The sequence below is a fragment of the Neolamprologus brichardi genome, chromosome 6 (genome assembly GCF_056152115.1).
Source record: "Neolamprologus brichardi isolate AB-2024 chromosome 6, ASM5615211v1, whole genome shotgun sequence".
Classification (NCBI taxonomy): Eukaryota; Metazoa; Chordata; class Actinopteri; order Cichliformes; family Cichlidae; genus Neolamprologus; species Neolamprologus brichardi.
This window is the reverse complement of record NC_142109.1, coordinates 12,184,252-12,209,201: the sequence shown is the minus strand read 5'-3', so window position 1 is coordinate 12,209,201 and position 24,950 is coordinate 12,184,252. Positions and strand designations below refer to the sequence as shown.

Genomic DNA, 24,950 nt, shown 5'->3' with positions numbered 1-24,950 from the left:
AAACAGAGAAAGAGAGCACGATGGAAGGAGGGGAGAGAGGCAGATTGGATCAAGGCAGGAAAAATATGACAAATAATACACCATAACCTGATCCCGATATGAAACAGAAACAAATAGAAAAGGAAAACAAAGGCAGCGAGAGATAGACTCCTGATCCAACGGCAAACTAACCCTCGCCAGACGAGTCCCTGGAGACTTAGTGCAGCCTAACAAGCGTGAGCCAGCAGCCGTCTCTGGAGCTCGCCATTACACACTACCTGCACAAACAGCCATCATTAGGGAATAGCTGCATTGGACTGTGCTGCCTATTTGGCGAAACAAACACAGAGGATAAGGTTCCCTCTGTTCTTAATGGGAACTGAGCTGTTCAAATGGCTTTCATCTCTCCCCCCGAATCAATGCATCATTCAACCCGCGGCTGACATTTTCACCTTTGCAAATCTAATTTAATCAAAGTCATGAGTACTGGTGGCTGAGATTAAAGATAATGAGATTAAAACCATAACGGCGATTTGAATAATTTTCAAGCCCGACAATTGGATGCAATTGAAGGCATTTCTATGAAATTAAAGTAATAATGTTGCTTCTTGATTCTTACGATTATACGGGCTTATCAGAAAGAAAACATAACAATGAGACAAAAAAAACATGTTCACGCACACACACACTAAATAAAATAATGGATTAATAATGGACTAGCTAAAGCATACTGTCTGAATGTAAGCGTGAGGGAGGGGGGAAATAAATAAATAAAAACATTTATATAATACGTCTAATCTGATCTTATTTGAAAGCGGAGCACAGCTCTGTTTGAGTCTTTACACAACCACAGTTTTTGTTTTACCTTATGGAAGAGCCGCCCCAGGCTCCATGTTTGTCGGTCAGGATGTTGACTATCTTCTGGATGAGCTGTGTGGCTGTCACATGGTCGCGGTACTTGGCTGCACGGATTAAGTGGTCGCACAGTTTCTCCTCATCACGTTTGTCTGCTGCGTACTGAGCACAGCTAGACTGGAAAAGAGAGGGGAAACAAACACACATACATTAATAATGACACCCTAGCATAATCTATAAAGTGCACATCGCCAAAAACCCCCAAAACAAAACAAAAATCACACATGCATGTGCCACACATTACACCGTGCTCTTGTGTGTAAATAACACAAACAAAAACCACACAGATATGAGCAAAATGGTGTTTTCACATACAGAAACTCTACTCTGACTAGAACCAAATGAAAAGCACAGGGGGTCATTTCTGCCCTCGTGTCATGTTGATTAATAACAGTGGACATGTATTTTCTAATGCCCTCCAGCACACCAAATCACACGATACCTACAATGCACAGGGAGGACATTTTTCTCTGTCTGAATTTGTTATCAGAACAGGCCTTTGAACTCGGCAGCGATGCTGAAACTAAAACACCTTCTGACAATAGGGGCTATAATTTGAAACAGTGTTTGAAGCTTTCGTAACCAATTTTTACAGCGTATTCAGGCTGCAATCGTGACTTACTGTGGCATGCATATTGATGATGAGAAGTCAAAAAACAAAGAAGAAGAACATGGGCTTTGTATTGCACGATTAATCGCGTAGCCTGGGTATGATATATGTTTATTATCGACCACCTTTAGATTAGCGTTAAACTGACTGACTAGTGCAGCAGTCATACAGTAACTATTAAACTCAAAAGCATGGCTGAACAAATACAACAAGCCCTCTCAAAGTTAAGGGTAAAGCGCTTTATAATGGGCCCTCCTCTTCAATTTCAAGCACAACATTTCATATCTGACAGAAAATCTATAGGTATAAATCAAAGAGGGGCTTTTCTGTGGGCTGCTTAATTATCAATCTAAGTCTCTTTATGTGGAATTAAAGGGGGCCCTGACCTTCCTAGCACGATGACCTAGTCACTATACTTCATACAGAAAAAGGTGCCTTAAATCTGGGACAATCTGTGAGTCCCCAAATTTTCTACTTAGTTATATGCATTAAGCTCCTTGCAGGTTTCCATCATTTATACAGATAGCAAGTAGCAGGCCTGCAACGAGTCTACTTCTATCTGCTCCTGTGTGAGACATGTAAAGTCTGCAGTACTAATCAGCGGTGCTGGGTTCAAACTCATAACCATAAACAAACACTTCATCACCTGTGTGTTGAGCCTGCCCAAACACCCAAACCCTCCATGCTGTAATGGGCTTTGCTTCTATCCGAAGCCAAAGTCTGTGGGAGAACAGGCCAAGTTCACAGACTCGACCTTAAAATAACAACCAACATTTTTTTTTAAAAAGCTCAGCATGTAAGTAGCGCCATTAAAACCCAAACTTTGGTTTGCTTCTAAGTGGAAAAGACAAGTCACAGTTAATTCCAGGGGTCATACCGTTGATGTGAAGTCAGAGAATATGCCGGGGTATTATGAAGGACTTATTATGTTATGCTATTATGAAGGTTGGAGCGAATAAGTAAATCTCCCTGCTGGCACCACCTTGCTTTCCCTCGCATACAGGTCGCACTGACAGGATAAAGGACAGAAACTGAAGAGAGGCATTCGGAGACATTTTAAAAACAGACCGTTCTTTCATTCCTTTCAAGGAATGCCAAAGAAACATAAGAAATAAATTAAAACTTTCTGCTTCCACTTTAGTTCGAATCATGCCTCTTTGTGAGCCACTAAAGCAGTCAGTGTGATTATTTTTGATAAGAAAACACACTTTAAAAAAAGAGAGAGGGAGACGAGGACATCCGAGTTAAAAATACTCAGCTGGGGTTGAAATATGGGAGACTCTTCTCCGTTTGCCTGCTACTCAGACAGCCACCAGGGCACAACTTGCCGCCAGTGAGAGCGTTATGACTTGCGACATTGTAATCATGGGCAGCACCTTCCATTACACGGCCTGGCTGACAGGGTCGGGCCAACGTGGGTGCTGGCTCTGCCGGAGGGAGACAGCTTGGTTGAAGACGAAATGATAATGGCTGGCATTAATCGAGTCAATTACGCTGAGTCGTGTCTCCCGCAATTCATCTACAGTTCAAATAAATAACTAGGGATGTGTGTTGGAGTTTTGGGGAAGGAAATGGCCTAGCCAGACGTGACTGGAGGGTGAAAAGAACAATAATCATCTCTAAAAATCACACAACGGTGGAAAATAAGCAACACGCACCTGCAAAGATGAAGTGTGAGAAAGAAAAAACAAAACAAAATCACATGAATTTTAATCACAGCTGAAGCCGAGTCTATAACGAGAGAAAAACATAAACACGCAAGCTTTCTGTGGCTGCTAAATGTTACCGAGGCTGCCAAATGATTGTGTTTGTGCCGTGTTGACTACAAATAATAAGCGGAGGGGGGGGGGGGGGGGGGGGGGGGGGGGGGGTTAGAAAACGAGGAGTAGACTTTCACATCTACACAGCAGCGTTGTACTAGTGTCAGCTTTATCTAAATGCTGTAGTTGTTAGATGATGCCTTGGCTCCCCTCCTTCTCTCCCTCTGTGGGTTGAGAGGGTTAACCAGTATAATAGGCCGGAGAATGGAGGCTCATTACAAGATATCAGCCCTATGTTTATCAATTAGAGTGACAGAGAAAGGTCTAGTGGTGTTGCCGTGCCACGGCGAGCCTTCAACACGCCGTCTGACAAAGCCAGGGTCTCGAGGTTCTGACGGAGAACAGGAGGAAGGAACAAAACCAGCAGAGATATTATTAAAGCGCTTGATTTGCAATCTCTTGACATTGGTGGCACGTCAGGGATACAAGTGCGCCAAGGCTGGGCCTATTGCTCTACGAGATTCTCCAATTTCTCACATCCGTCGACAAGCACTCCCAGAGGGTTTCATTTACGAACGGGCAGAGAAACTGTCCAGAGGAAGCCGAGACATCAGGCTTGTCCTTGTCTGGCATCAGAGAATGCAAATATACTACAAATAAATTCCTCCTGGAACACAATGGAGGTCTAGTGAGACAAGGGGATGAAATGAGAAAGGAGGGAGGGAGGGAGGGGGGCGGTTGCTAAACAAAAGTAGATGGCGAATCGGTCCACCACCACCACCAATTGGTTGCAGAGAGATTCTCTTGCACTTGATCTCTTGCCCTCGAGTTTTCAAATTGCAACATAAAATGTCACCAGGGGAATTCAGACAATAGGCAGGGGAAGAAACGAGTGAAAGGACGAGGAGGGGGAGAAAAATGAGGGCTTAAAAGTACAATGGCGAACAAAAGTCACCAAATGACAATGCCTGACAGCCACTTCAATTCTGAAATGATGCTCCTGTCATGCTGTGCTCCCAAGTATTGATTTTTTTGCTTCTTCTCTTGGAGCGCCAGAGGGAGAGAAAAAAAATAATCTAATCCAGTCGAAACAGATCCCTGCTACTGGCATCAGCCCACTGCTATAACCACCATCAAGGTTAACGCAGGCACAACACTTATCAAAGTATCTCTCTTCTCCTTTCTCCTCCCCCGGCTCCTCCCCTCACACTGATCTTTAATGGACTGGTCACCATGCTCGGCTGGCAGCCCCTTCATCTTTTCTTACCCAGAAACCACTTGTCTCTGCAAAAACCTCGCCCTCCTTTTGCCACATCAGTCTGCACGGCTGCCATCTCCTTGCGCGATAACTCCGGCACAGCTTCAAGGTCGTGCCACGTGAAAAATCATTCGTGTTAAAATGTCATCTGGAGATGAAAAATAGTCAAATGAAGGCAGGACGCAACCGGATGAAAAATTTGGTTGCACCTCTCCTGAATTTGCTGTTGCCCAGAAGTCAGGAAGGCAAGGTGTTAGTGGCACGGTGCTCAAGCTGAATGTAAAAGCAAATCTCCACCAAAAAAAACATTAAAAAAAAGAGAGAATTAAAGCAGCAAACAGACTTATTGTGAATAAAAACATCTAAAAAAAGCGGACAGCAGTGACAGTGATGCTCTTTTATCCAGCATTACAAGCTCACCTTCAGCCATTAATAGGAACAAAAAAATATATATATAAATATCAGGAGAACATTCCTCCAGTGACTAAAGGGATGGTGTCGGAGTGAAACAAAGGAAAATGTGGAGTAAAGTCATATTTCGGGGTGAGGTGGTCAGTAATAATGATGGGAGCTGCGGAGGAGGTACCTGGGGACTTCATTATGTTGACAAGACAGCAGGACTGAGACTACTGTTCTCCTCTCTGTAACCCACTTCTCCTTTTCCATTTCTTGGCATCTTAAGTGAAACAGTCAATGCTGTGTGTGTGTGTGTGTGTGTGTGTGTGTGTGTGTGTGTGTGTGTGTGTTGGGGTAGGACAAGAAGAAACCCTAAAGTTAGTCAAGGTGTTGCGTCTTTTGACAATAACGTGATTATATGTTAGGAGCCTGCTGTCCAGGCTGGAGAACTAGGTGCAGTTTCTCACTTTTCTTTTTAAAAATGTGCCCCTGTTCTCATGGTGCTGCGATACTATCGCACAAAGACACTTGCTTTTGTTTTATTGGGTCCCCCCCTCTCTCATTCTCTTTATAACAGATTTGCCTGTAATGAGACGCTCGGTAAACCAGCCCTGCTGACATACTACATTACAGCAGCGACAACTACATGACAGCAGGCTACAGTTGGTGGCAGCTATCAGTTTGAGTGCTGCAAATGTGGTGGTGAAAATAGCCTTTGGGAGTTACGGTTTCTGACTTTTTCCCCTGCGTGTGTGGTGGAGTATCCCCCATTCCCCACAGTGCCGATTTATTAGGTATATGAGAAATAGAAAAATAAGAAAACTGCATTAGCACTCACTCTCTCCAGGCATTACTTGGAGAAAACAGTAAAGTATTTTGCACGCACTCATTTTGTTTTGTTTGTTCTTCTTAAATTTACTTCTAGAAATTTGCATTTCAGTAAAAACTAGAGCAAAGTGGCTTTTGTTATTTCTCCTGTTGAAGCCCATTTTAATAGACTTGACATAATTTTGTGTATAATTATTTTATTGAAACGGAACATAAGTAATTATTTAGTAAAATTATTTTAAGTGAGTAGTGAAAAATATCAAGGGGGGAAAGTTTTTGATCACAGGTTTGTTTTGCTACTCAAACAAAATACATACTTATTCATGAAGATGGCACATGTATTCAAATTGTTATGCCATTAAATTAATATATAACCTGTTACTTTAAATAGCTCACATTATATATAGCTCATTATCTCTTAGACTTTCAGATCAATCTATTGGCCTTGAAAGGGAGGTCAAAGGTCAAATATGACATACTTTATATCTTTATGTGTTACTTTCTATATGTTGGCAATAAACACCACAATAGTAAGAATAATAGTTTCCACATTTTAAGGTTTTTTTGTCCATTTTCAACCAAAGAATTATTAAATGAACATTACAGACCTTGGTGAACGTGAGCCAAATTTTAATGGATTGTTAAGACCGCTGACTCCAGTCTACATCTCTACAGAGTTTTTATCAGAATTCATTCAAAACCTTTCTGTTTACTATTCTGTTTACAGACAGAATGACTCACATGCGAAAACTACCAAAAATATAACCTCCTCAGCAGAGGTAGTAATAATCTAGGTTTGGCTTGATTTATTTCTTCTATCTTTTCAGATAACTAGCACCAGACAGGTATTGCAGACAAGGTTGTTCATTAGTTCATCAAGTAACCTCAAATTAAAAGGAAAGAATGACACAAAATCACCAGTTATGACAGCTAAGATTGTCTGAACAGTAAATCTGTTGACAGCTAACGTCAAGATACATCATTTAAGATACAGTCTTGAAACTTTGCAGGTGCTTGGTTGGAAAGTCAGGGTCAAGTTTATTCTCCATTGATGGAGAAAACCAGCCATGCTGACATGACTCCCTCAACAAGGTTGTCTCTAAATAAAGAAGTTATAATTCTCATGTACTATAGAGTGGGAGAAAGACTTCTGCTAAAGCATTGCAATAGCCTTGCAAGGAAATTATATTGGCAGTCAAAAAAATTTAGCAAAAGCAGAGATATCATTTCACTGTAAAATATTCTTCTGGTCACAGATATTAAATCACGGGAGTGTAAAAGAAAACATAATTCATCAGACCAAGTCACATTCTTCCATTGCTATGTGGTCCAGTTCTGATGCTAACGTGGCCATTGTGGGGCTTTCTGTGTTGGACAGAGGTCAGCACGAGCACTGACTGGTCTCCTGCTATGCAGCCCCATAAACAAGAACCTGATGCACTGTGTTTTCTGACATCTGTCTGTCAGAACCAGCATCAACTTCCTCTTCAATTTGAGACACAGTAGCTCGTATGCTGGATCAAACCACACAGGCATCCTTCGCTCCCCACATGGATCAATCAGCCTTGGCTGCCCATGACCCTGTCAGTGGTTCCTCACCATTTCTTCCTTGGACCACTTTTGACAGATAATGACTGGTGCAGACTGGGAACACCCAACAAGAGCTGGAGTTTTAGCTATCACAGTTCGACCCCTGTGATGGTCAAACCCTCAATTTTGTGCATATTGCCTGTTTTTAACATATCAGCACTGAAGACAAATGTTCACTTGCTTCCTAATATATATCTTACCCACCAGATAACCAGCGTCATTTACTCCACATGTTAGTTATATTAATGTTAGCCTGATCGGTGTATACTACATTAAAAAATTAACCTCGGCGATTCAGACTATTTCAACAGATGTTATCTGTAAAATGCATCCTTAGCCAGAGTTTCTCTGAGATGCTCAGCACAGTCTGACAGTTTGTGGTAAACGCTCATCCACAGACTACAGGTTTATGATAACAGAACATAATGAGCATCAGTTCAATGTTAATGTCATTAACATGGAGAGAAGGGCCAGATCGTTTTACAAGCTCAGCAGAGGGAAGACAGTGACACCAAGCACTAATTAGGCGCTATCGTCTGGCTTTCACTGGATCTCTCAAACAGTAAAATCAATTACTCCAGAGAGCAGCAGAGGATGAATCAAGAGGCTATATGGGGGGGAAAGGCAAGAAGCAAGAAGGAAGAGTAAGAATAGAAATGACTTGGGTGTTGCTCACTCTTCCCTATCTGAGCCTTCTTATCTGCCCTTCTGCCCCTGAGCCCACCACATTTCATCCCTAATGAACAGCCCCATAAAAAGAGGGAGTTCGATTTCTCGCTCTCCTTCTTTCCATCTCTCGGGCTTCCTCTCCTCCCAGCTCCCGTGGAAGATATCGGAGTCTATCATTTGCTGTGCTGGGCAGCAGCATCCGATCTGCAGATCTCCTTCACATTAAGGATCCTATTAGATAGAGAACCCTAAAAGGTAATTGGATTTCCCCCCTAGTTATCTTCATCTCTGTTTCACCCTAAGCCCGCTGTAATAACTTACTCTCAGGGCCAAAGATAACTCAATTCTGTCCCACAGAGAGCCAGAGAGAGTGTGAGTGAGAAAGAAAGAGAGGGACAGTGAGAGAGAAAAAGCATATGTTACGTCTCTGAGGCAAACGGGTATCTAAATCAAAACGCTCCTCTATCACTGCCTTCTCAAGGATATGCAATCTGACAAGGAGTAAACATAAATTTGTGTTTTTATGGATCGAATTAATCTCATTGCTGGTGCCTTGGTTGAGATTTGCTGCTGCTGTTTAAAACAGAATTTCTCAGATGTAGCAGAGGATGGGGAGGGAATTGCTCTCTTTTTTTTCCCCTTCAGAAAAACCTTATTTTGATACCTCAAATGACATGCTGTGGGGGCCCATTTGGAGGTTTATTTCCTCACAAAACAATAACCAATCTGAAGCGTCACCGCAACACAATACAGAGAAACAACCCTTTAAAAATCTGGGACATAACTGAAAATTATTTCATAAGCCTCCACCCCCCACCCCCAAAAAAAGGGTGGGGGTGGAGGGCCTTTCATTGGCCTGTTATTTTTATTGTGGCAGTGCAAAATGAAACCATTGGCTCCAGCAGGCTCAAGTAGAGCTTGTATAGAGGCAAAAATCAATACAGCAATATCAGAGCAAGACTTATCAGGGGTTCGCTTCTTCTCAGAGGTCACCGAGGAGCAACTGCATTTAAGTGGGGAATTCAATTGTGAAGCATAGTTTGGGACAAGCTTTGCTGGGTATCTGATTAGGGACAGCTGGGAGGTTGCAAGGCAAGGTAAAGTTACAAATGACAACCGCAAAACACAGCTAGCTTTGCAGAGGGACCTACGTTTTCTTTGTTGCGCATAATATGAAAACAAAATCTATGAAAGTGAATGCTGACAAAACCACAATGCCCTAAAATGCAGAAAGAATTCAGTCTCCATTCACGTAGCTACCCCTCACAGAAGCGTCTTGATAAACTCTGTCATAAAATCCATCATAGACTATTTAGTTTGTGTAGGTAACTACACAAATGACTTTATATTTACTAAGGCTTGAACTCAGTTCAACTGTTTATTCTTGCAATACTCCCTATTTCAGTACACATTTTAAAGGTTTTCAAAGCCCAGAAGCCTCAGCTGGAAGAGATGTAGAAATACAGAAAGAGAAAATAACAAGAAAACACAGCAAAAAAAAAAAAAGAAAGAAAGAAAGATATTAGATTTGCAGACCCAAGGACAGCGAGTCTGTTCTTTGCTCAACATGCCAGGCTAGCAATCAGGACCTGTATGCTGGAGAAATGTAGAAGGGATAGGACATGGTTACAATAAGAGTACGTGGCCCACGGCCACAGCAGAAGGCTGAGGCAGCGCAGGATCATTTGGGGCCATCGTGTGCAAACTGACTGCCTAGTCTGTCGATCGGCCAGTCTAGCAACCTACTGTAAGATGCTTTTACTTGCCAAATGCCCAAACCTGCACACACTGGAATAAAAACAAAAACTGCCTGCATTACCCTTGCAGAACTTAATCATACTCTAGGAGTCAGTGCTGATGATGATAAGGTCAAATCATGTAAAACAATACTGTGCAAATGACTGACACTTGGCGCTGTATGAGCATTACGGGTTCAGCCGAATAACATGACAATCACACAGGAAAGCAGTCTAGCCTGTGATTGCCATGTTTTGCTCTCTTCACTGTATAAATGCTCAAGTGCACGAGCTGTGCCTCCGCCCCTGTGATTGACTTTCTGCAGTCTTAAGGGATTCTACTTTACCCAAATGTAAGAAAGACCCTTCCTTGAACCTTAAAAAAAAAAGAAAGAAAGCATCACATTTTACTGCCAAGTGGGGGCCAAGGCTTACACACAGTGAGCCCTTCAGGCCAGCACCTCTCAGGTCTGTCTGCAGCTTTTAGTGCTGGCAGGTTCCTGAAAAATGATGGTGGGAGGGATGGAAGAGAGGGGAGGATGCCATATTCCTGTCATTGGCAAAATACACCCCCAGTGGGAGTATAATGGACAGGATCTCAGCAGGACAGGAAATGATTTTGGTGAGATCTAGAAAGAAGAGTCGGGGGAGTGAAGTGGAGTTGGACTCGGGAAGGGGCAGCGAGAGGTGCCTACAGGTCAGGATAGAGTTGGCCCGGCGGCTACGTGTGAATGGCAACGTTTGTACTGAGAGCTAGGAGGAGGAATAGGAGGAGAAGTTAAGACACAGAGGCAAGCCCACCGTTACACTGAGATGTACAGGGATAAATTAACACTAGGCTGGGGCTAGCCAAACTGTATGTGCAAAGCAGTTAACACGCGCCTGAAACTACATCTGTATGTGTCTCTATGTTCCCAATTAGCCAGGGTTATGTTTGAAAAGTAAACATTTGTCTTCTAGATTTACTGTGACAGATTCTACAACTTGATGGTTTAAAGTAGCCACTGGATCAGCACCTTTCCCACCACTTTTACCGCTTGTTTGTTTTTATTCAACATATACACAGTCAGAGCATACCAATAACAAGTCAAGAATTCTTATCAAAGCAGTCAAAACTGCTGAAATGGATAAAGTTGCCATGGGTCACACAGGGGGAAAGCCAGACTGATTTTGCAAACATCCTTCATCCTTATTAAAATATATTTAATGATATATATTTGATTCCAATTCACTGAAAAAGCTGTACTTGCATCTTTAAGATAAATTGTGGCAAACGATTTTAGTGTCTATGAAACAATTTTTGTTTGTGTCTATGAAAACTTCCTGCGCCAGGCTGGTGAAAATCACAGTTTATATACACTTTCTTATTTTGTTTTTAATTTACGGGTAATTCAGTTTTCTTCCGTAATAAAAATATTTTCAAAGGGCATTTTGTGCTCATGCTTGTATGTTTGCCTAAACTGCGCAGCATCTTACCTCAAATTCTGCATGTTTATGAATGTCTTCGGCCCTCTGTCGGCTGAGGATGAATTCAGCTTCGTTAGCCACACGAACCAGGTGGTCCTTCATGGTGTGACTCAGAAGCCTGAGGGCAGATGGGAGAGTGGCCATCAGTACACTGCAATACTGTGTAAGATTTATTCCTTCATTAACATAACAGCTTATAAGTCATTTAGCCTCAAACCCTTCGAAATTTCACAAAATCCAGAGCATCACTGTATTTAAAGCTCGTTTAAACCTACAGATAAACCCGCCATGTAATATCCATGAAATATTGAAAAGGAACCGTGCGAAATAAGCAGAAAATCTAATTTGAAAACCAACCCAAAGCACATTTGTCTTCTACCTGGGGTGCAGGTGTTAATTGATCTGTTAATGATATGCATCTGACAAGAGGGAGGATCTCTGCCTGTGTTGCTACATATGTAGTCTACCTCCCTCTTCTTATCAGTGTTGATGAAACATGCATGTTATGTGTGTGCGCGGGTCACGGAAACCTCTCCGCAGCCCCACGGGTCAGGACTGTGCAAAGTGGAACAATAACAGACCGGTGGACAGAGAGGAGAGGTGGGGGCAGGCTGGGATTGGCAGCGGGATGGCTGTAACCTAAGCCTCCAGTTTCAGCACAGTGCAGCAGGGGAGCGGAGGCACTGGGGCCTCTGCAACCTCCGAGTCCTTATTCCGGCCCCACTATCAATAACCTAACCACTGGCCCTTCTTTATACCGCACCAAGTTAATGATTGCACATGTGGTCAAATCCTGTTAAAATAGGGTTGTAAAATTCAATCATATTAAACACGTGCCACTTTAGAAGAACTTTTAAAATCTTGTTGGAAAGAAAATTCGGGAAAAAAGTAGTTTGGATGGAGCTGCACCAAATTATTTTCTTTACTGACAGAAAATGGTGTAAATCTTATAGGCAACTAGAATTAGGGGCTAACAAGTCAGGTTTTTACAGAAAAAGATAAATTTACTTACATTAACTGTTGTAAGTAGTGAAAACCAAACAATATACATCTCCATCTCATATAGTAACTGTACTTTTCAGGGCGTGAGCTGTATTATAGATTAACCATGTCCAACTTCTGGGTGTTTTACATAAAAGGAGATACAAACTACACTGTAAGTAATTGACAGCTGAATAATAGAAAATCCATCATGTACATTGACATAATGAATATTAATTAATTATGCAAAAAAATTAGGATGTTAAAAGGAAAGATTAATCCACATCCTATTATAGCCCGATCCCTGAAAAGTACAGCATACTCACAACGTAGGATGGTTTTCCACTTCTGAATCTATTTTCCCAAAGAAAAGCATCACATACTTAAAACTTGGATGGATGGATACATAGATAACATATTAAGAATATCAAGTATATTAAGCTTAAAATTATTATATGTCACAAATGCCAAAGTTGTTAATAGTTGAAGTACATTTTGGGTTGGCTGCAATTTGCGTGTATTTCTTATTTGTTTATCCTCCTATGAGTCTGTAATAAATAAAGATTGATTGATTGAAAAATTATATTATATATTACATGTATCATAAGAGCAAAGTCTGGAAGGTAATTTTCTAACACTTTCTTAGACAAACACGTCAAATGATAACATTGCTATCTCATTTGTGTTACTTGGGATTACCCTCTGCCAATTCTAAAAGCTGAGGATCAATAATAGAAAGTGTTGCTCTACCAACCGGAAACTGATAAGAGTGTGAATACTACAAAGGAGCCAGAGTAAGAAGGGTGACCTCTTATTAGCAAAATGAAGCTTCATATGTGGGAATAATTGAAAAACAGGTAGATATGGTAGCCGACAGATAAAGGCTCCGGCAGAAAGACCCGAATGGCAAATTAAGAGCGATTTCCCAAGTGTTGCAGAGGAACCAGCACTCAGAGCTCCTATCACCTTCTACCTAAACCCTCTTTCTCTCCCCAAGTCCCACTGGGATAAGCAGATATTGAATGGAGCCTTGAACGCAGCGGTCCTCCATCCTCACTCCCCTAAGTCCCTCTGCGCTTTTCAACCATTGATTGTTGTCTTGAATATGAAGCCACCATATTGCACGGGCCTTGAGGATCTCGGGTGCCCGAGTGGAGGAGGGGTACGATGCGATCCGAGGAAGGTGAAATTGGAAAGTGGCTGATGAATGGAGGTTGGAGAGATAATTTAGTGCTGCTGCAAGAAGAGAGGCAGGTCGGAGTTACCTACCTGCCTTCGTTTACCAGCTCGATAAAGGCTAAGCCGGCATTCTTCTGGATGGAGTTCTGCCATTCCTGCAACACAAACATCAACATGTTACTGATGCAACTTTTTACAATAGTACAGAACTCTGTTGCTATACATTAGCAGCAGCAAGAGGCAAAAATGATACGTTTACAAGATAAGTGAGTTTTTCTTAGTCTGGGTCAAAGTGAATTTAGTTTGCACAAAAACAGTAGCTCCATGTAAAGCTTTTAATCCCACTGACTTAGCTACTTCTTTACAGGCCCCTAATATCACATAAAACATGATCCAAAAAGGATTAAGAATTGCTTGGATTAGCGCCGGCTGCATAATATGCGAGCCCACCATTGCGCAGCAGTGAAAGAGCCGTGTTGAGAGTGCATTTATCACAAGTAAATACACACATTTCTTCCTCTCTTTGACTAGCGTTATGGTTCGAGGTGTCAGTCTAAACAATCCAACCGCAGCCGTGTGCGCCTTATATCCTCAACTTCGAAGGGACAACGAGAGAAGGGAAACTCGGCCGGTCATCGTCTCTCATGTTCTGTTCCACATTTCAACACCTTCAACGCAACCGTCAAAAGAATAATAAAGCAACAAGGTCACGGGGGGCTGTCTGAAGCTCACAGCGCTTTCCCCCCCTTCTTCCTCTCAGGGGAGCTGGAGAAAAATGCACAAAAAAATTCTCAGGTTGGAGACCTAAACCACCAAACTACTCTTACAAAAATCATTATTCAAAGCTTGGACTTTTTTTTTTCTTTCCATTCTTAATATTTTTGTTAACCAATATTAAAACGTGCCATCAGTTGACAAATGTTTAACAGTTACTACTGTGAGAATAACTGTGATCCACAATTTATTCAGACTTGGAGACACTTTTATTCCAAAGTAATCAAAACTACTAATTTTTATCATTTCCATTTAATCGTTTCACTGAGACACAGAACAGCTATGAAGTGAAAAACTTGCGTATAAGCCTAAACTCGGCTGTCATCATCTCTGGAGCTGATAGAGGAAATCGTGTGTTTACACAGAGACTAGCTTTTCAGTAACCCTTAGAGAGCCCGCAGGGACATGAATATCAGCGCTGCGAGGAGGAAGGAAAGATCAGTTTACGAGAATTTCTAATACACATCCACACATATCTGTGGGTGCGTCGAGATTTTCTCACCTGTGCAATTTTTAAGCACAAGCCCATCAAAACGAATCACATGGCAGTCAAGAGTACCGTTCTTCTGAAACGCCTGTGCACCATCACTCTGTGCCCAAGTGCACGTCATATACAAAACAACCTTACACTTAACCTCAGTTCATAACTGCTTTTTGTCCTGCAGAACCATATTGGCATTGACCGTGTTTACAATACATTCCAAATACAAGAGGGCGCAGAGGGAATACGAGTCTGGGCAAGGGAGTGGAAACAGCGTTTCTGGGAGAGGGTTTTGTGGCTGAGGACTGCTTTGGAGGAAGCATGTCAGAGTAGCCTTGGGGCCTTCTAGCTGAAGCATTGACTGTAGTTGAAGGACATTAACCATGAGTGTTAGCCTGTGGCTGTGTGGATATTCTAAACTGATCCAGACTGTGTGAGCTGGATTTCAAATAAACACCACAGGAAGCAGGGCTGTAAATAGAGTCGTGCTCTGGAGAACCAGAAAAGCGGTGACATAAAATTTCCTTTATGCCTTTAAAGTCTTAAAGATTTTCATGCCAGACTCTAGAAAGTAAAAGATTATCCCGAAGTAATAAAGATTGGATCTGAATCTGTGGCCGGGATAAGCTCTACGTCTAAATTAGGCTTGATGAAAAGCGTAGAGACCATTGGCATTTTGGGGGACATGGACAAAGGTGATAGCAAGACTAATGGTGTCATTATGGGCAAGAAATGGCTCCTCTAGTTGAATTAAAAAAGCAGTGACCCTGATCTGAGGGACACCTTCCAGTGACAAAAAGGAAACAGGGACAGGTCAGTGATAGAATATTGGATTTTGGCTGCCCTGGTCAGCAGTGTCGCAGCTTTTATGGCTGCGATAGGGGCCGTGACCACAGCGCTCCTGATGAGAGGATACAAGCAGCCATTTGTGACCTCTCACCTTTAACCTGACCTCCTAACAGATGATAGGACGCGCGAGAGAGGCGGCCGATCTTTGATCCTGACTTTAAAGCGATCGAAAGAGAGAAATCGTGCACACATTTAATGCACTTTACCGGCGTTTGTTTTGCTATGCATGAATCTGTTCATGAAAATGCCTAATGTCTAAATCTCAAGTCAATAAGACAGCTCTGTTTGCTCTGCGTTCCATGATGATGGCATTGAGTCTAAACACACATGCCATGCACTTCCGTCATTACAGCTGATTATCCATAATCAACTTCTAAATATACCACTACCACTGGTGAGAAAACACAGACCTCCTGAGCAAAATCGCCTTTCAAACATCAGGCTCGCCACAACACAAGGAAAACATTTTCCAACACCGAAGAAAGAACCGTCTCAGCTCTGTCGAAATAATAAATAAGTCAGTTGTGCTTTTTGGTGGCATCACTCATAATCACAAGTATTTGTTGATCTGAAAGGCTAGGGGAATACAACTTTAGATGAGACGGCAAGAGCATAAATCTGCATGTCATAAGTGGCAGAGCAGCAGAAGCTAAATTAAAGAGGCTAAAAGCTACTGATTTTTCCTTTCCCCCCTTTTACTCAAACGCCTCACTGTTTAATGTCTTTTTTTGCCACATTAACTGAACAGTGAGAGAAAAAAGTCAACCAATGCAAATAAAATGCACGCATTCAAAGAAAAAAAAAACCCCCAAAAAAAATCCAAAAACGTTTTGATCACTGGCATGCCGCTTGCAGGTGGCGGCAGCCAACTTTGTCACTCTGATTTGGACATTTGTGCGAAAAAAAAAAAAGAAGAAGAAGAAGAAAAAAAAAGAGGGGTGGGGTGGGGGAGAGACAAGGAAACAAACTGAGATCTAAATGTTTATGGGAAGTGACCTGATGTTAACAATGACCAAAGACAGAGCCTGTGGATGCAGAAGTCAAAGCAAAAGAAAAAAGAAAAAAAAGGCTCTAAAAATATACTGCTCTTTAATCTGATTAATACGGAAGCTCGGTAGTTTGTTATTAATGCTGCGTCTGCTGCGCTTGTGTGTATGAATAACTTAACACTGGTGTACATTTTCAACAATCCACATCTGCATGTTCAGATGCTATCTGCTTAAAGAAAAACAGACACTCGTGTTGGTGTTTGCGTGATCAAATTCACAACCCAAGGAATATTTACTGATGTCCAAATATTTATACTGCTCGGTCTCCGAGAGCTTCATGGGCTCACACTGTCATGGCTATACTAACACAGAGTGAGAAAGCTAAGCCTAAAGCCCCCATACCCCAAACAGACAAATCAAAACACATGTTACAACCACTTGAACTCTGCACGAAAAGTAAATGTAAGGGGAATACATAAATATATACAGAGCATTTTATAAGCCAGTGGTATGTTATTTAAAAACTGACTTTTTCCTCTTTTTTTTCTTTTAAACTTATTCTGTAATATGATATGCAGTTCAGCTGGTGGATTTTAATGGTGTGAGGAGAAAATGAATATTTAAAAACACCATATGCAGCCGTTTCAGGTCCAAATCAAACACATGTTGAAATGAAATCATCACCTCGTCCAAATGTAATTTTTATGACATTTCAGTGCAGTAACGCACAACATTTGTATAAATTTTCCAGAAAACAAAACATTAAAAAAGGAGAAAATGAACAAAATGGCAATTCTTGGGCCTTTTATATGCCCCACTTCTTCTGAGGAAGCTCTGCGGTGTTGCAGGAAATGTTTTGTGGGATAGTACAGTAGCTGTTCACGGCCCATTGCACAAGGACTGCAGGATCAACCGGGACTGGCAATGGCAAACCAAGGACCGAAAAAGACACACATAAACAAAACACTGTTCCCCAAACAAACTTTGTTTATGCACCACTAATTATTCAGGAAGCTAAATGCACAAAATAAATGGTAAATAAAGCTATAAAAAGAACTGTGTACACACAAGGCGATTTGTGCAATCTCCAAGTTAAGGATTTGGGAATAACACAAGGTAAAGATTCCCACTTTAAAGCTAAATCATGCCAAATATTTGAATCTCTCCCGTCCCAGATCATAAACAAGGGCGAGTGAATTCCTACTGAAAATGTGCGCAAAGACGACGGGTCGTGATTTTAACAACAGGTTAGCTGAGAGAGGATAGCGAGGGGAAAAACAGAAGCGCATTCCAAGGTCTTATAACAAGGGACCTGACAGGTGAGAAAACACTGCATTAGGAGTGCCTGTCGGGAGGGGAGGTAAATTCATTTATATGAAAGAAAATTATGTTGCGTATAAATAACCGGCCATTCGTGCGACTTGAAGCCCAGTTCACAGTAAAATCCGCCTGGGAGCCAAATTAAAAGCCACTCAATATTTTTAGGAGTCTCCTGTCTGATTTTCTCCTCTCAGCTAGACTTCACTTCCTGTCAGGAAGCCCTCCTTGACCCTAAGCTCCTCCAACACAACGCACCCCGCTGCCCCCTTTGCGGCTGCATAGTTGGCAACGATGGGGAGTCTGCAGAATTAAGTGCCAGTTGGCGTTACTGTGTTTTCTCTAAGCCTCAAAGGTCGGTGAAACTTTCAAAGAATATGCAGCATGATATTGTCCTATGAACTAGAGAGTAATGGCAGGGACAGTGAGCCTCGTGGCACAGCTGTAAAGGGGCACTGGAGCAAAGCGTGGGGTGAGGGCCAGCAGAGAGGGAGGGAAAAAAATAACACTTTGATTTTCACTGATCTTGAACCTTGCGTGCCTCTTTAACAGCACGATGGGGTGCGGGTCTGACTGTGCCGAAAAACGATGGAGAAAGTATTTTTTTGTCCCTTGGTTTCATCACATTCCTCACTTTTCTCTCAGCTCCCCAAGTGGTTCATTCAACACGGCCTGCGTTTGATCCATCGCTTATGGGAGAGAAGAAGAAACAATGTTCACTGACAGAAATAAATGACTATTTGAGCAACTCAAACATGGGACCGGCTTTCACAAGCGTAACTTTTAAAACAAACCTGTTACATAAAATATAAAGTGCACAAAAGTAACCGTCAAGGGTTCAACTTCCCCGTTCCCTCGTTTCTCACATTATGCTATTGATTTTCATGAACGTACACTCCCGAACTGTTCCCCGACTCCGTGGGTTTAAACTTCGCTCTCCACTTCTAACCTGGAGGTCAGAGGGTCAGAGGTCAGGAGCAGCCAAGTGTTTGGGGAAGTCAATGTCTTTCTCCCTGCAGACTGAAGGAGAGGTGCCCATCTGTTAAACAGGTTAACTTTGGTGAGACGGACTGGGAACATATGATGATGCACAGTCATTGGATTAGCGGGTTAACACCGATGTTATTGAATTACAATTTAAGGATTATCTGCATCAGCGGCAAAGACAAAACGCTTTACTTGAATCAGAGATTGACAGGCGTCCGAGAAGTGTCAATCGGGACCAAAGTAGTGGATCAAACAACAAGAGTATAGAGGTGGTGGCTGCTAGCATGGCCAACCATATATATCACAGATATATAGCTTTTGAAAGAATTTTGGATTCAGGAAATGGGACTTACAAAATCTAAAATCCATCATACGGGACATTTTTCAGTGTGTTTTTTCTTTTTCCCACTGACACTGTTAAAGCAGGTTTTTCAGTGCTTTGTAAATTAGGCCCAAACCAAGCCTCTGACAGCATAGCAGAGCCACCTGATGACCTCGTTTTAGTATTCAGTTTCCCCCTATTTCTCCCTCTTCTGCACCCAGTCTTGACCATCATGAAACCGACACTCCACGAGCCCACAGCACACTCACTCTCCCTCCCTCTCTTCCTTCCACTCCATGCACAGGATGCATTTCTGATAAATGGCAGAAGGATGGATGGTCTGACAGAGGTGCCGGACAATAATGGCTGATCTACAGGACACAAATGCAGCTACTGAGAAGATTTATGAGCCCCTGCTCATCGTAGACTGTCCAGTATCCAATGAGATGATTTCTCAAAGCTCTCGACGGATGGCAGCAAGCACAAGAAAAAGCTCTCTCTCTCGTCCCAGTGCATTACTTATTAATCAGATATCTTTGGTAGAAGCGAGTTCAAAAACTGCACCGGGGAAGCGAAACGTTGACAAAAACGGGAAGACGAAAAAATGCAAGAGGAAAGCAAAGTTACTGACAAGAATAAGGGGTGTGGAAAAAAGTGGGAAAATATTTTTGGCGTGTAAGATTCGCATTTTATGTGGTTGAATGAGAAAATTTAGATCATATTATATAAAAGTCCTAGTAATGGCTATTTTTATGATAACTGTACTGGAGGCTCAAGTTTGATCTAATTCACTTATTTAAACTTTATAATTGTACTTAAGGTTTAAAGTTGTGCATAATTAATGTTTTGGTCAGTTTGAAATTAGAGGTGGATACCGACACAAGCCGCTAGCTGTCTGCAAATCATCACCGCAACTAAATTTGACAGTATTTACGGTGTTGGTGCCTCTGGGAGCATTTTATACACATCACACTGGCTTTTATTTGCTGTTAATTGTACAGAAGGACCTTGTGCTTAGTGTCTAGTATTAGTTAAGATTCATGGGAAATATATGTGAATTGTACCTATAAAGTTTCTGGATGCAGCTCACAAAAAGCTGATAACTTCTGGCTATATTTAGTCACAATTATGATTTTAGGCTTCAACATGGAAGTCCACAAGCCAATCATTTGTGGTACAATGATCAATACATCAATACAACAATACATCTTTTATATACAGTTAGTTTTTGTTTAACTAAGAGTGTAAAAAAAAAAAAATCTGACTCACTATAGGTCAACAATTAATCTCCCATATCCTCCCAAATACACAATAATGCGAAAGTGTCAGCTGTAAGCCTTTAAAGACAATAAATACTGAATAAATAAGAACACAATTGACAGTCAGCCTTTTTTTCCCTATATTGAGTAGTCCTCAGTAGTGGTTAAAGCCAGAGTTTATGATCATTAATCCTCACTTTGTATATTCAGCAGTGTGTGAAGATCAATATTACAGCTGAGAACAAGGGCAGTATGCCACCCCAACAGTTAATGTCTTATCAAAATGGTCCTTTAATTGGGAGCACTGTTGTACTCGTCTCGAAAAGGGGTACCATCAAACAGCGGTTTACAATCCCCTCCTCAATGCCAAGCTGATGTGGCCGCCAATGCAACTTTCATAGGATCCCTGATTAAAAACTGCTCTGCAGTCCCCAGCCTCCTGACCCTTCACCCTGGCTCCACTCCATCTCAAAGCTTGGGAAATTAATTAAAATTTCACAGAGATGGTATCGCATCACATCTCTGATGAAGGCATGGGGGTTGAGAGGGGAAAGAAAGAAAGAAAGAAAAATCAATCAAAATCATCTCCATCTACTCGCTCCACTGGTTGACTCGAAGGCAGGGGGGGAGTCACAAGATGGCCACAGAGGCACTTCCTGTAAAGAGAATTGAGCGCTTCCTGTGCCAGAGGGCCCAACAAACTTTGCTAAATAACGTCATCAATCACAGCACTGGCCCACTCTCCCTGGCCCACAAGGAGAACCAACACACACATAATTATACATTGTAATTTAGCCCAGAGGAAAGTCTGTCCCTCTTTTCCTCTTTTCCCTTGTGAGAGGCAGTGCATTGGCCCTACCTTTCTAGGCCCCCCTCCTCTTCCCCTTCACACAACAATAAAATTACATTTGCATTAGCTGTAAGAGAATTTGGTTGGATGATTTATTGATGCAATCAACACTATGCTGTCCAATCCCTGGTCCTCCGACTGAAACAGTGTGTGTGTGTGTGTTTTGGAAATTGGGTGGGATAGCTTGGAGCTCAGAGAAAAAGAAGAAATAGCCTGGGCTAGGGACCAAAGAGGGGGAAGCGTGGCATGAGCTGTGCAGTGGAACAATCACCAAGATTCTGCCTTTGATTAGATTAGCATTAAACAACACCCTGACAGATATGACAAATAGGTGCATTAGAGCCTGTCATTCTTCTCTCTTTGGTTTTCTATCTAGCTTTCATTCCCGCTATTCCATCGTCCCTGGACATTACGGGGCTCACATTCCCTCCCCGAGTCCCACTAGCCCCAATCTATGCATGGCCACTGACATCCAAACAGATGTGTAATCTGACTGTATTAGCTTTTTTTTTGTTTTTTTGTGAAGAAGTAAAGTGAACTATAGGAACTAAACAAACGTATGGAGGTTAAAGGGTGCAGGAACGAAACGACAGGAGCTATTTCTTTAGGAAATGAAGCTGATAAAAAAAAATACAGGAGAGTGGAGCAGTGAGAGGGGTGTCATTAATCAGATGTGCTTTTGTATTATTGGAAACCTTGTTTTTTTTGTGTGTGTGTCGTTTTGTTTTTTTTATGAGGTTCTTTAAAAACGATAAAGATGCACACAAACACGGCCTGGGATGAGTTATTATCTGCTGTCCTTGTCACTGGCTGTGTATGTGAGGGCAACTTCTTGTTTATTTATTTCTGATGTACTATGAACATAAGTGTTTTTCAAGCAGAATACACAGACTAAATTCACCCTAAATGTAAAGCTTACCGTGTGCTGCATTTATGGTCTGCACATGGTAAAGCCCTTCAGTAGCTTTCTGTCTCTAAATGCTAATCAGCTGTCCTGAAGTGATGTATTGACAACCCCGATCATTGATCTGCCCACGCCTGCTTATGATCCCTAAATTAGTATTCATGAATCCAGCAGCAGCTAAATAAACTTGGCAACAAAACACCCACAAGACAACAGAGAAGAGAGGGATAATCAATGCAAAGCACCATCAAATCTACATTATCCCTCCTCATCAGTTTGGCCCAGGCCACAAGGGCCCCGCTCAGGTCAAAAGGTGATGCGGACAGGTCGCCCACCCTTGACCCTCCAACCAATATTTGCGGCCAAATATACCTTCGCTCTGCCCTCATGAGGGGAAGGGTGAATATGGAAAGGTAGACAAGGTAGGGTGGGGGAGAGATAAGGCTCTGTGGATTTACTGCACTCAAGGTGAGGCTGATAAATCAGCCTGCTGGAAAAGCAGAGCGCAGGCCTGAGGAAAGATAAAGATGCCAGACTTGCCTGGGAACACAGAAGCATGACAAGCTCCACCACTGAGCTGCTGGACTTCATGCACACCAGACCTGGAGAAATATAAAGTAAAGGGAGTCAGACATAATGGCATATGAAAAGAGAAATAAAAAGAAAAAAAGAAAAAGTTTTGTGTTTGATTTTAAACAGCTTTCTGGATTTCTGTGACAGCACAAGCTAACCATCAGGGATTACCTAACCTTGTGCCATCTGCAAGGGAGCGGATAGTATTGATGGGCCTAATGAGCCGACATGATGTTACTGTAAACTAATACATATTTGGGCCTTGTATTACAGGCCTGGCGTGGCTAGCATATGTCCCATTGATCCCTAATGGCAAGCCCTGGGCTTTTAGAGGGCAGGGGGCCACTAGAGTGTCCAGAGTGCGCTTCAGCGGATGTTTCATGTGTCTCCGTGTTTCACAGAGACACATGTAACATCACATTCGTACAAACACACATGCATGCACATACAGCCCCACCCTATTTTTCCAGCCCCCCTTACAGCTATCAATCAACTTTCCATTTTGTTTGGTGGCAGCAGACATCCCAAACACTGCTATTAGTGGCCTGGCCTCTGACCTGGCCCCCTGGAAACCTTCAGCACGGCTACTGGCGCAGCGCAACTCATCACAATATTGGATTAACAATAGCCTGGACATATTGTTGCAATTAAATAAGAATCCCTGCATGGTTGAGGTTTGTGAGGATGATCTAAAATGATGATGTGACTTCTAAGGAATTTCCAGAATTTTCTACTCACTGGTGCCCTCAATAAGGAGCTCTTGTCCATGGCTGCCCAGCAGAGTGCGAGAGAGGAAAGGGGCAAAGTCCACAAAGATCTCCCTCAGCAGGGGAGCTGCCTTTTCAAGGGCATGCTCCAAACGCTCTGAGATACTAAAAAAACAAAAAAGACAGCAGACGGAGTAATTTAACAGTAATTGGCCAAAAGGCTAAACAAACTCTTTGAAAACTCACAAAAGATGGTTTTAAAAATACACCGTCAGCAAAAATGTGTTTTTAATATGATGAAAAAAATATGGAATAAAGACAAAAACAATAATCAGAGCATATGCATAAATAACTGATTGTGTAAGCGCATGTGCATAAACAGCTGATTGTGCATGTGTGCGAGAGAGCGAGAGAACGAGAGAGAGAAGATGAATCACCTCATATTGGGGGCTGTGTTCTGGGTCACAGGGGAGAGTGGGGGGACAGATGGCAGGCTAGTGCTGGCTGGAACCTGGCCGCCTGCTGCAGGGAGAAACCGAAGAACTCTGTTATTAGTCTGGATGTTGGACAAGAATGGGACACACACACGCATGCGCGCACACACACGCGTGCAGCAATACATTATATGACCAAGGTCGCACCATAAACCTGTGAAGAAACATGCCTCTTATGAAATAATACAGAGGTCTCCATTCAAATGTATAGAATAGGTGGATTTATGGTTGAGTATGTGGGGGTACAAGTATCATTTTATAGTTAGATAGTGGATGATGTACTCTGAGCACAATACATCTCCCATAACAGTGTATAATTTATTGGGTTTGATGAGAAAAATCTTTCTATGTGAAAGGATGACAACACTTTATCTTCTGCTTCAGTCACGCTTTAAAGATGAATTATTCGTAGATGGAAACAATATATGTTAGACAAAAGCTTAAATATGAAAGAAGTATTCATTACAAGTAACTCCATCCATTGTTATTATTCTATTTTCATGTTTTCTTGTTTCCCCTCATTAAGTCATTACATACCAATTTACCCCTCAGGGCTGCTTTTCTGACCGTTTCATTATACAACTAAAAGGTGCTTTACGACTTCATTCTGGAGACAGAGGCACATGAGGTACAAAGTCCGCGTGTGATTGATCTTGCAGTAAATTCACTTCCCTGTGGCTCATAAATAAGCTAATGCCCAGCTGAATATGGAGGAGGGGGATTCCTCTGGTGTTTCAGTGGGCTTGTTTTTCCAGCCAGGACAGTCTCCGTGCAGGGATAACTCTTCAGGAATGACACAGTGTAATGTGCACTGGAATGTGTGTGTGTGTGTGTGTAAGGTGTTAAACAGCGCCATGTGGACCTGGTGAGAGTATCCCTCTCAAGCTGAAGTAGCTCCTTCAAACAAAGAGGAGTAAATGAACGTCTCCATTAGTCCTCCCACTGCCCCACTAAAACACACACACACACACACACACGCACACACACACACAGCATATTTACTCAACACTTCTCAGTGCCATCAAGCAGTCTGTGCATACAGCTAAGCTATAATTATTTACTAGCACACACACGCA

General features: G+C 42.2%; 1 protein-coding gene across 8 annotated transcripts in view; it reads right to left on the bottom strand.

Annotated features, from left to right (window-relative positions):
• lrba (LPS-responsive vesicle trafficking, beach and anchor containing) overlaps positions 1–24,950 on the bottom strand; it is a 176,075-nt gene that overhangs the window by 87,560 nt on the left and 63,565 nt on the right. For all 8 annotated transcript variants that reach the window (XM_087841692.1, XM_087841691.1, XM_087841693.1 and 5 more), the window contains exons 31-36: positions 23,818–23,902; positions 23,412–23,545; positions 22,641–22,702; positions 13,459–13,523; positions 11,218–11,326; positions 845–1,011 (exon numbers count right to left, since the gene is read on the bottom strand). In XM_087841692.1, coding sequence (XP_087697818.1) covers positions 845–1,011; positions 11,218–11,326; positions 13,459–13,523; positions 22,641–22,702; positions 23,412–23,545; positions 23,818–23,902 — 622 coding nt within the window. The remainder of the gene's footprint in view (positions 1–844; positions 1,012–11,217; positions 11,327–13,458; positions 13,524–22,640; positions 22,703–23,411; positions 23,546–23,817; positions 23,903–24,950) is intronic.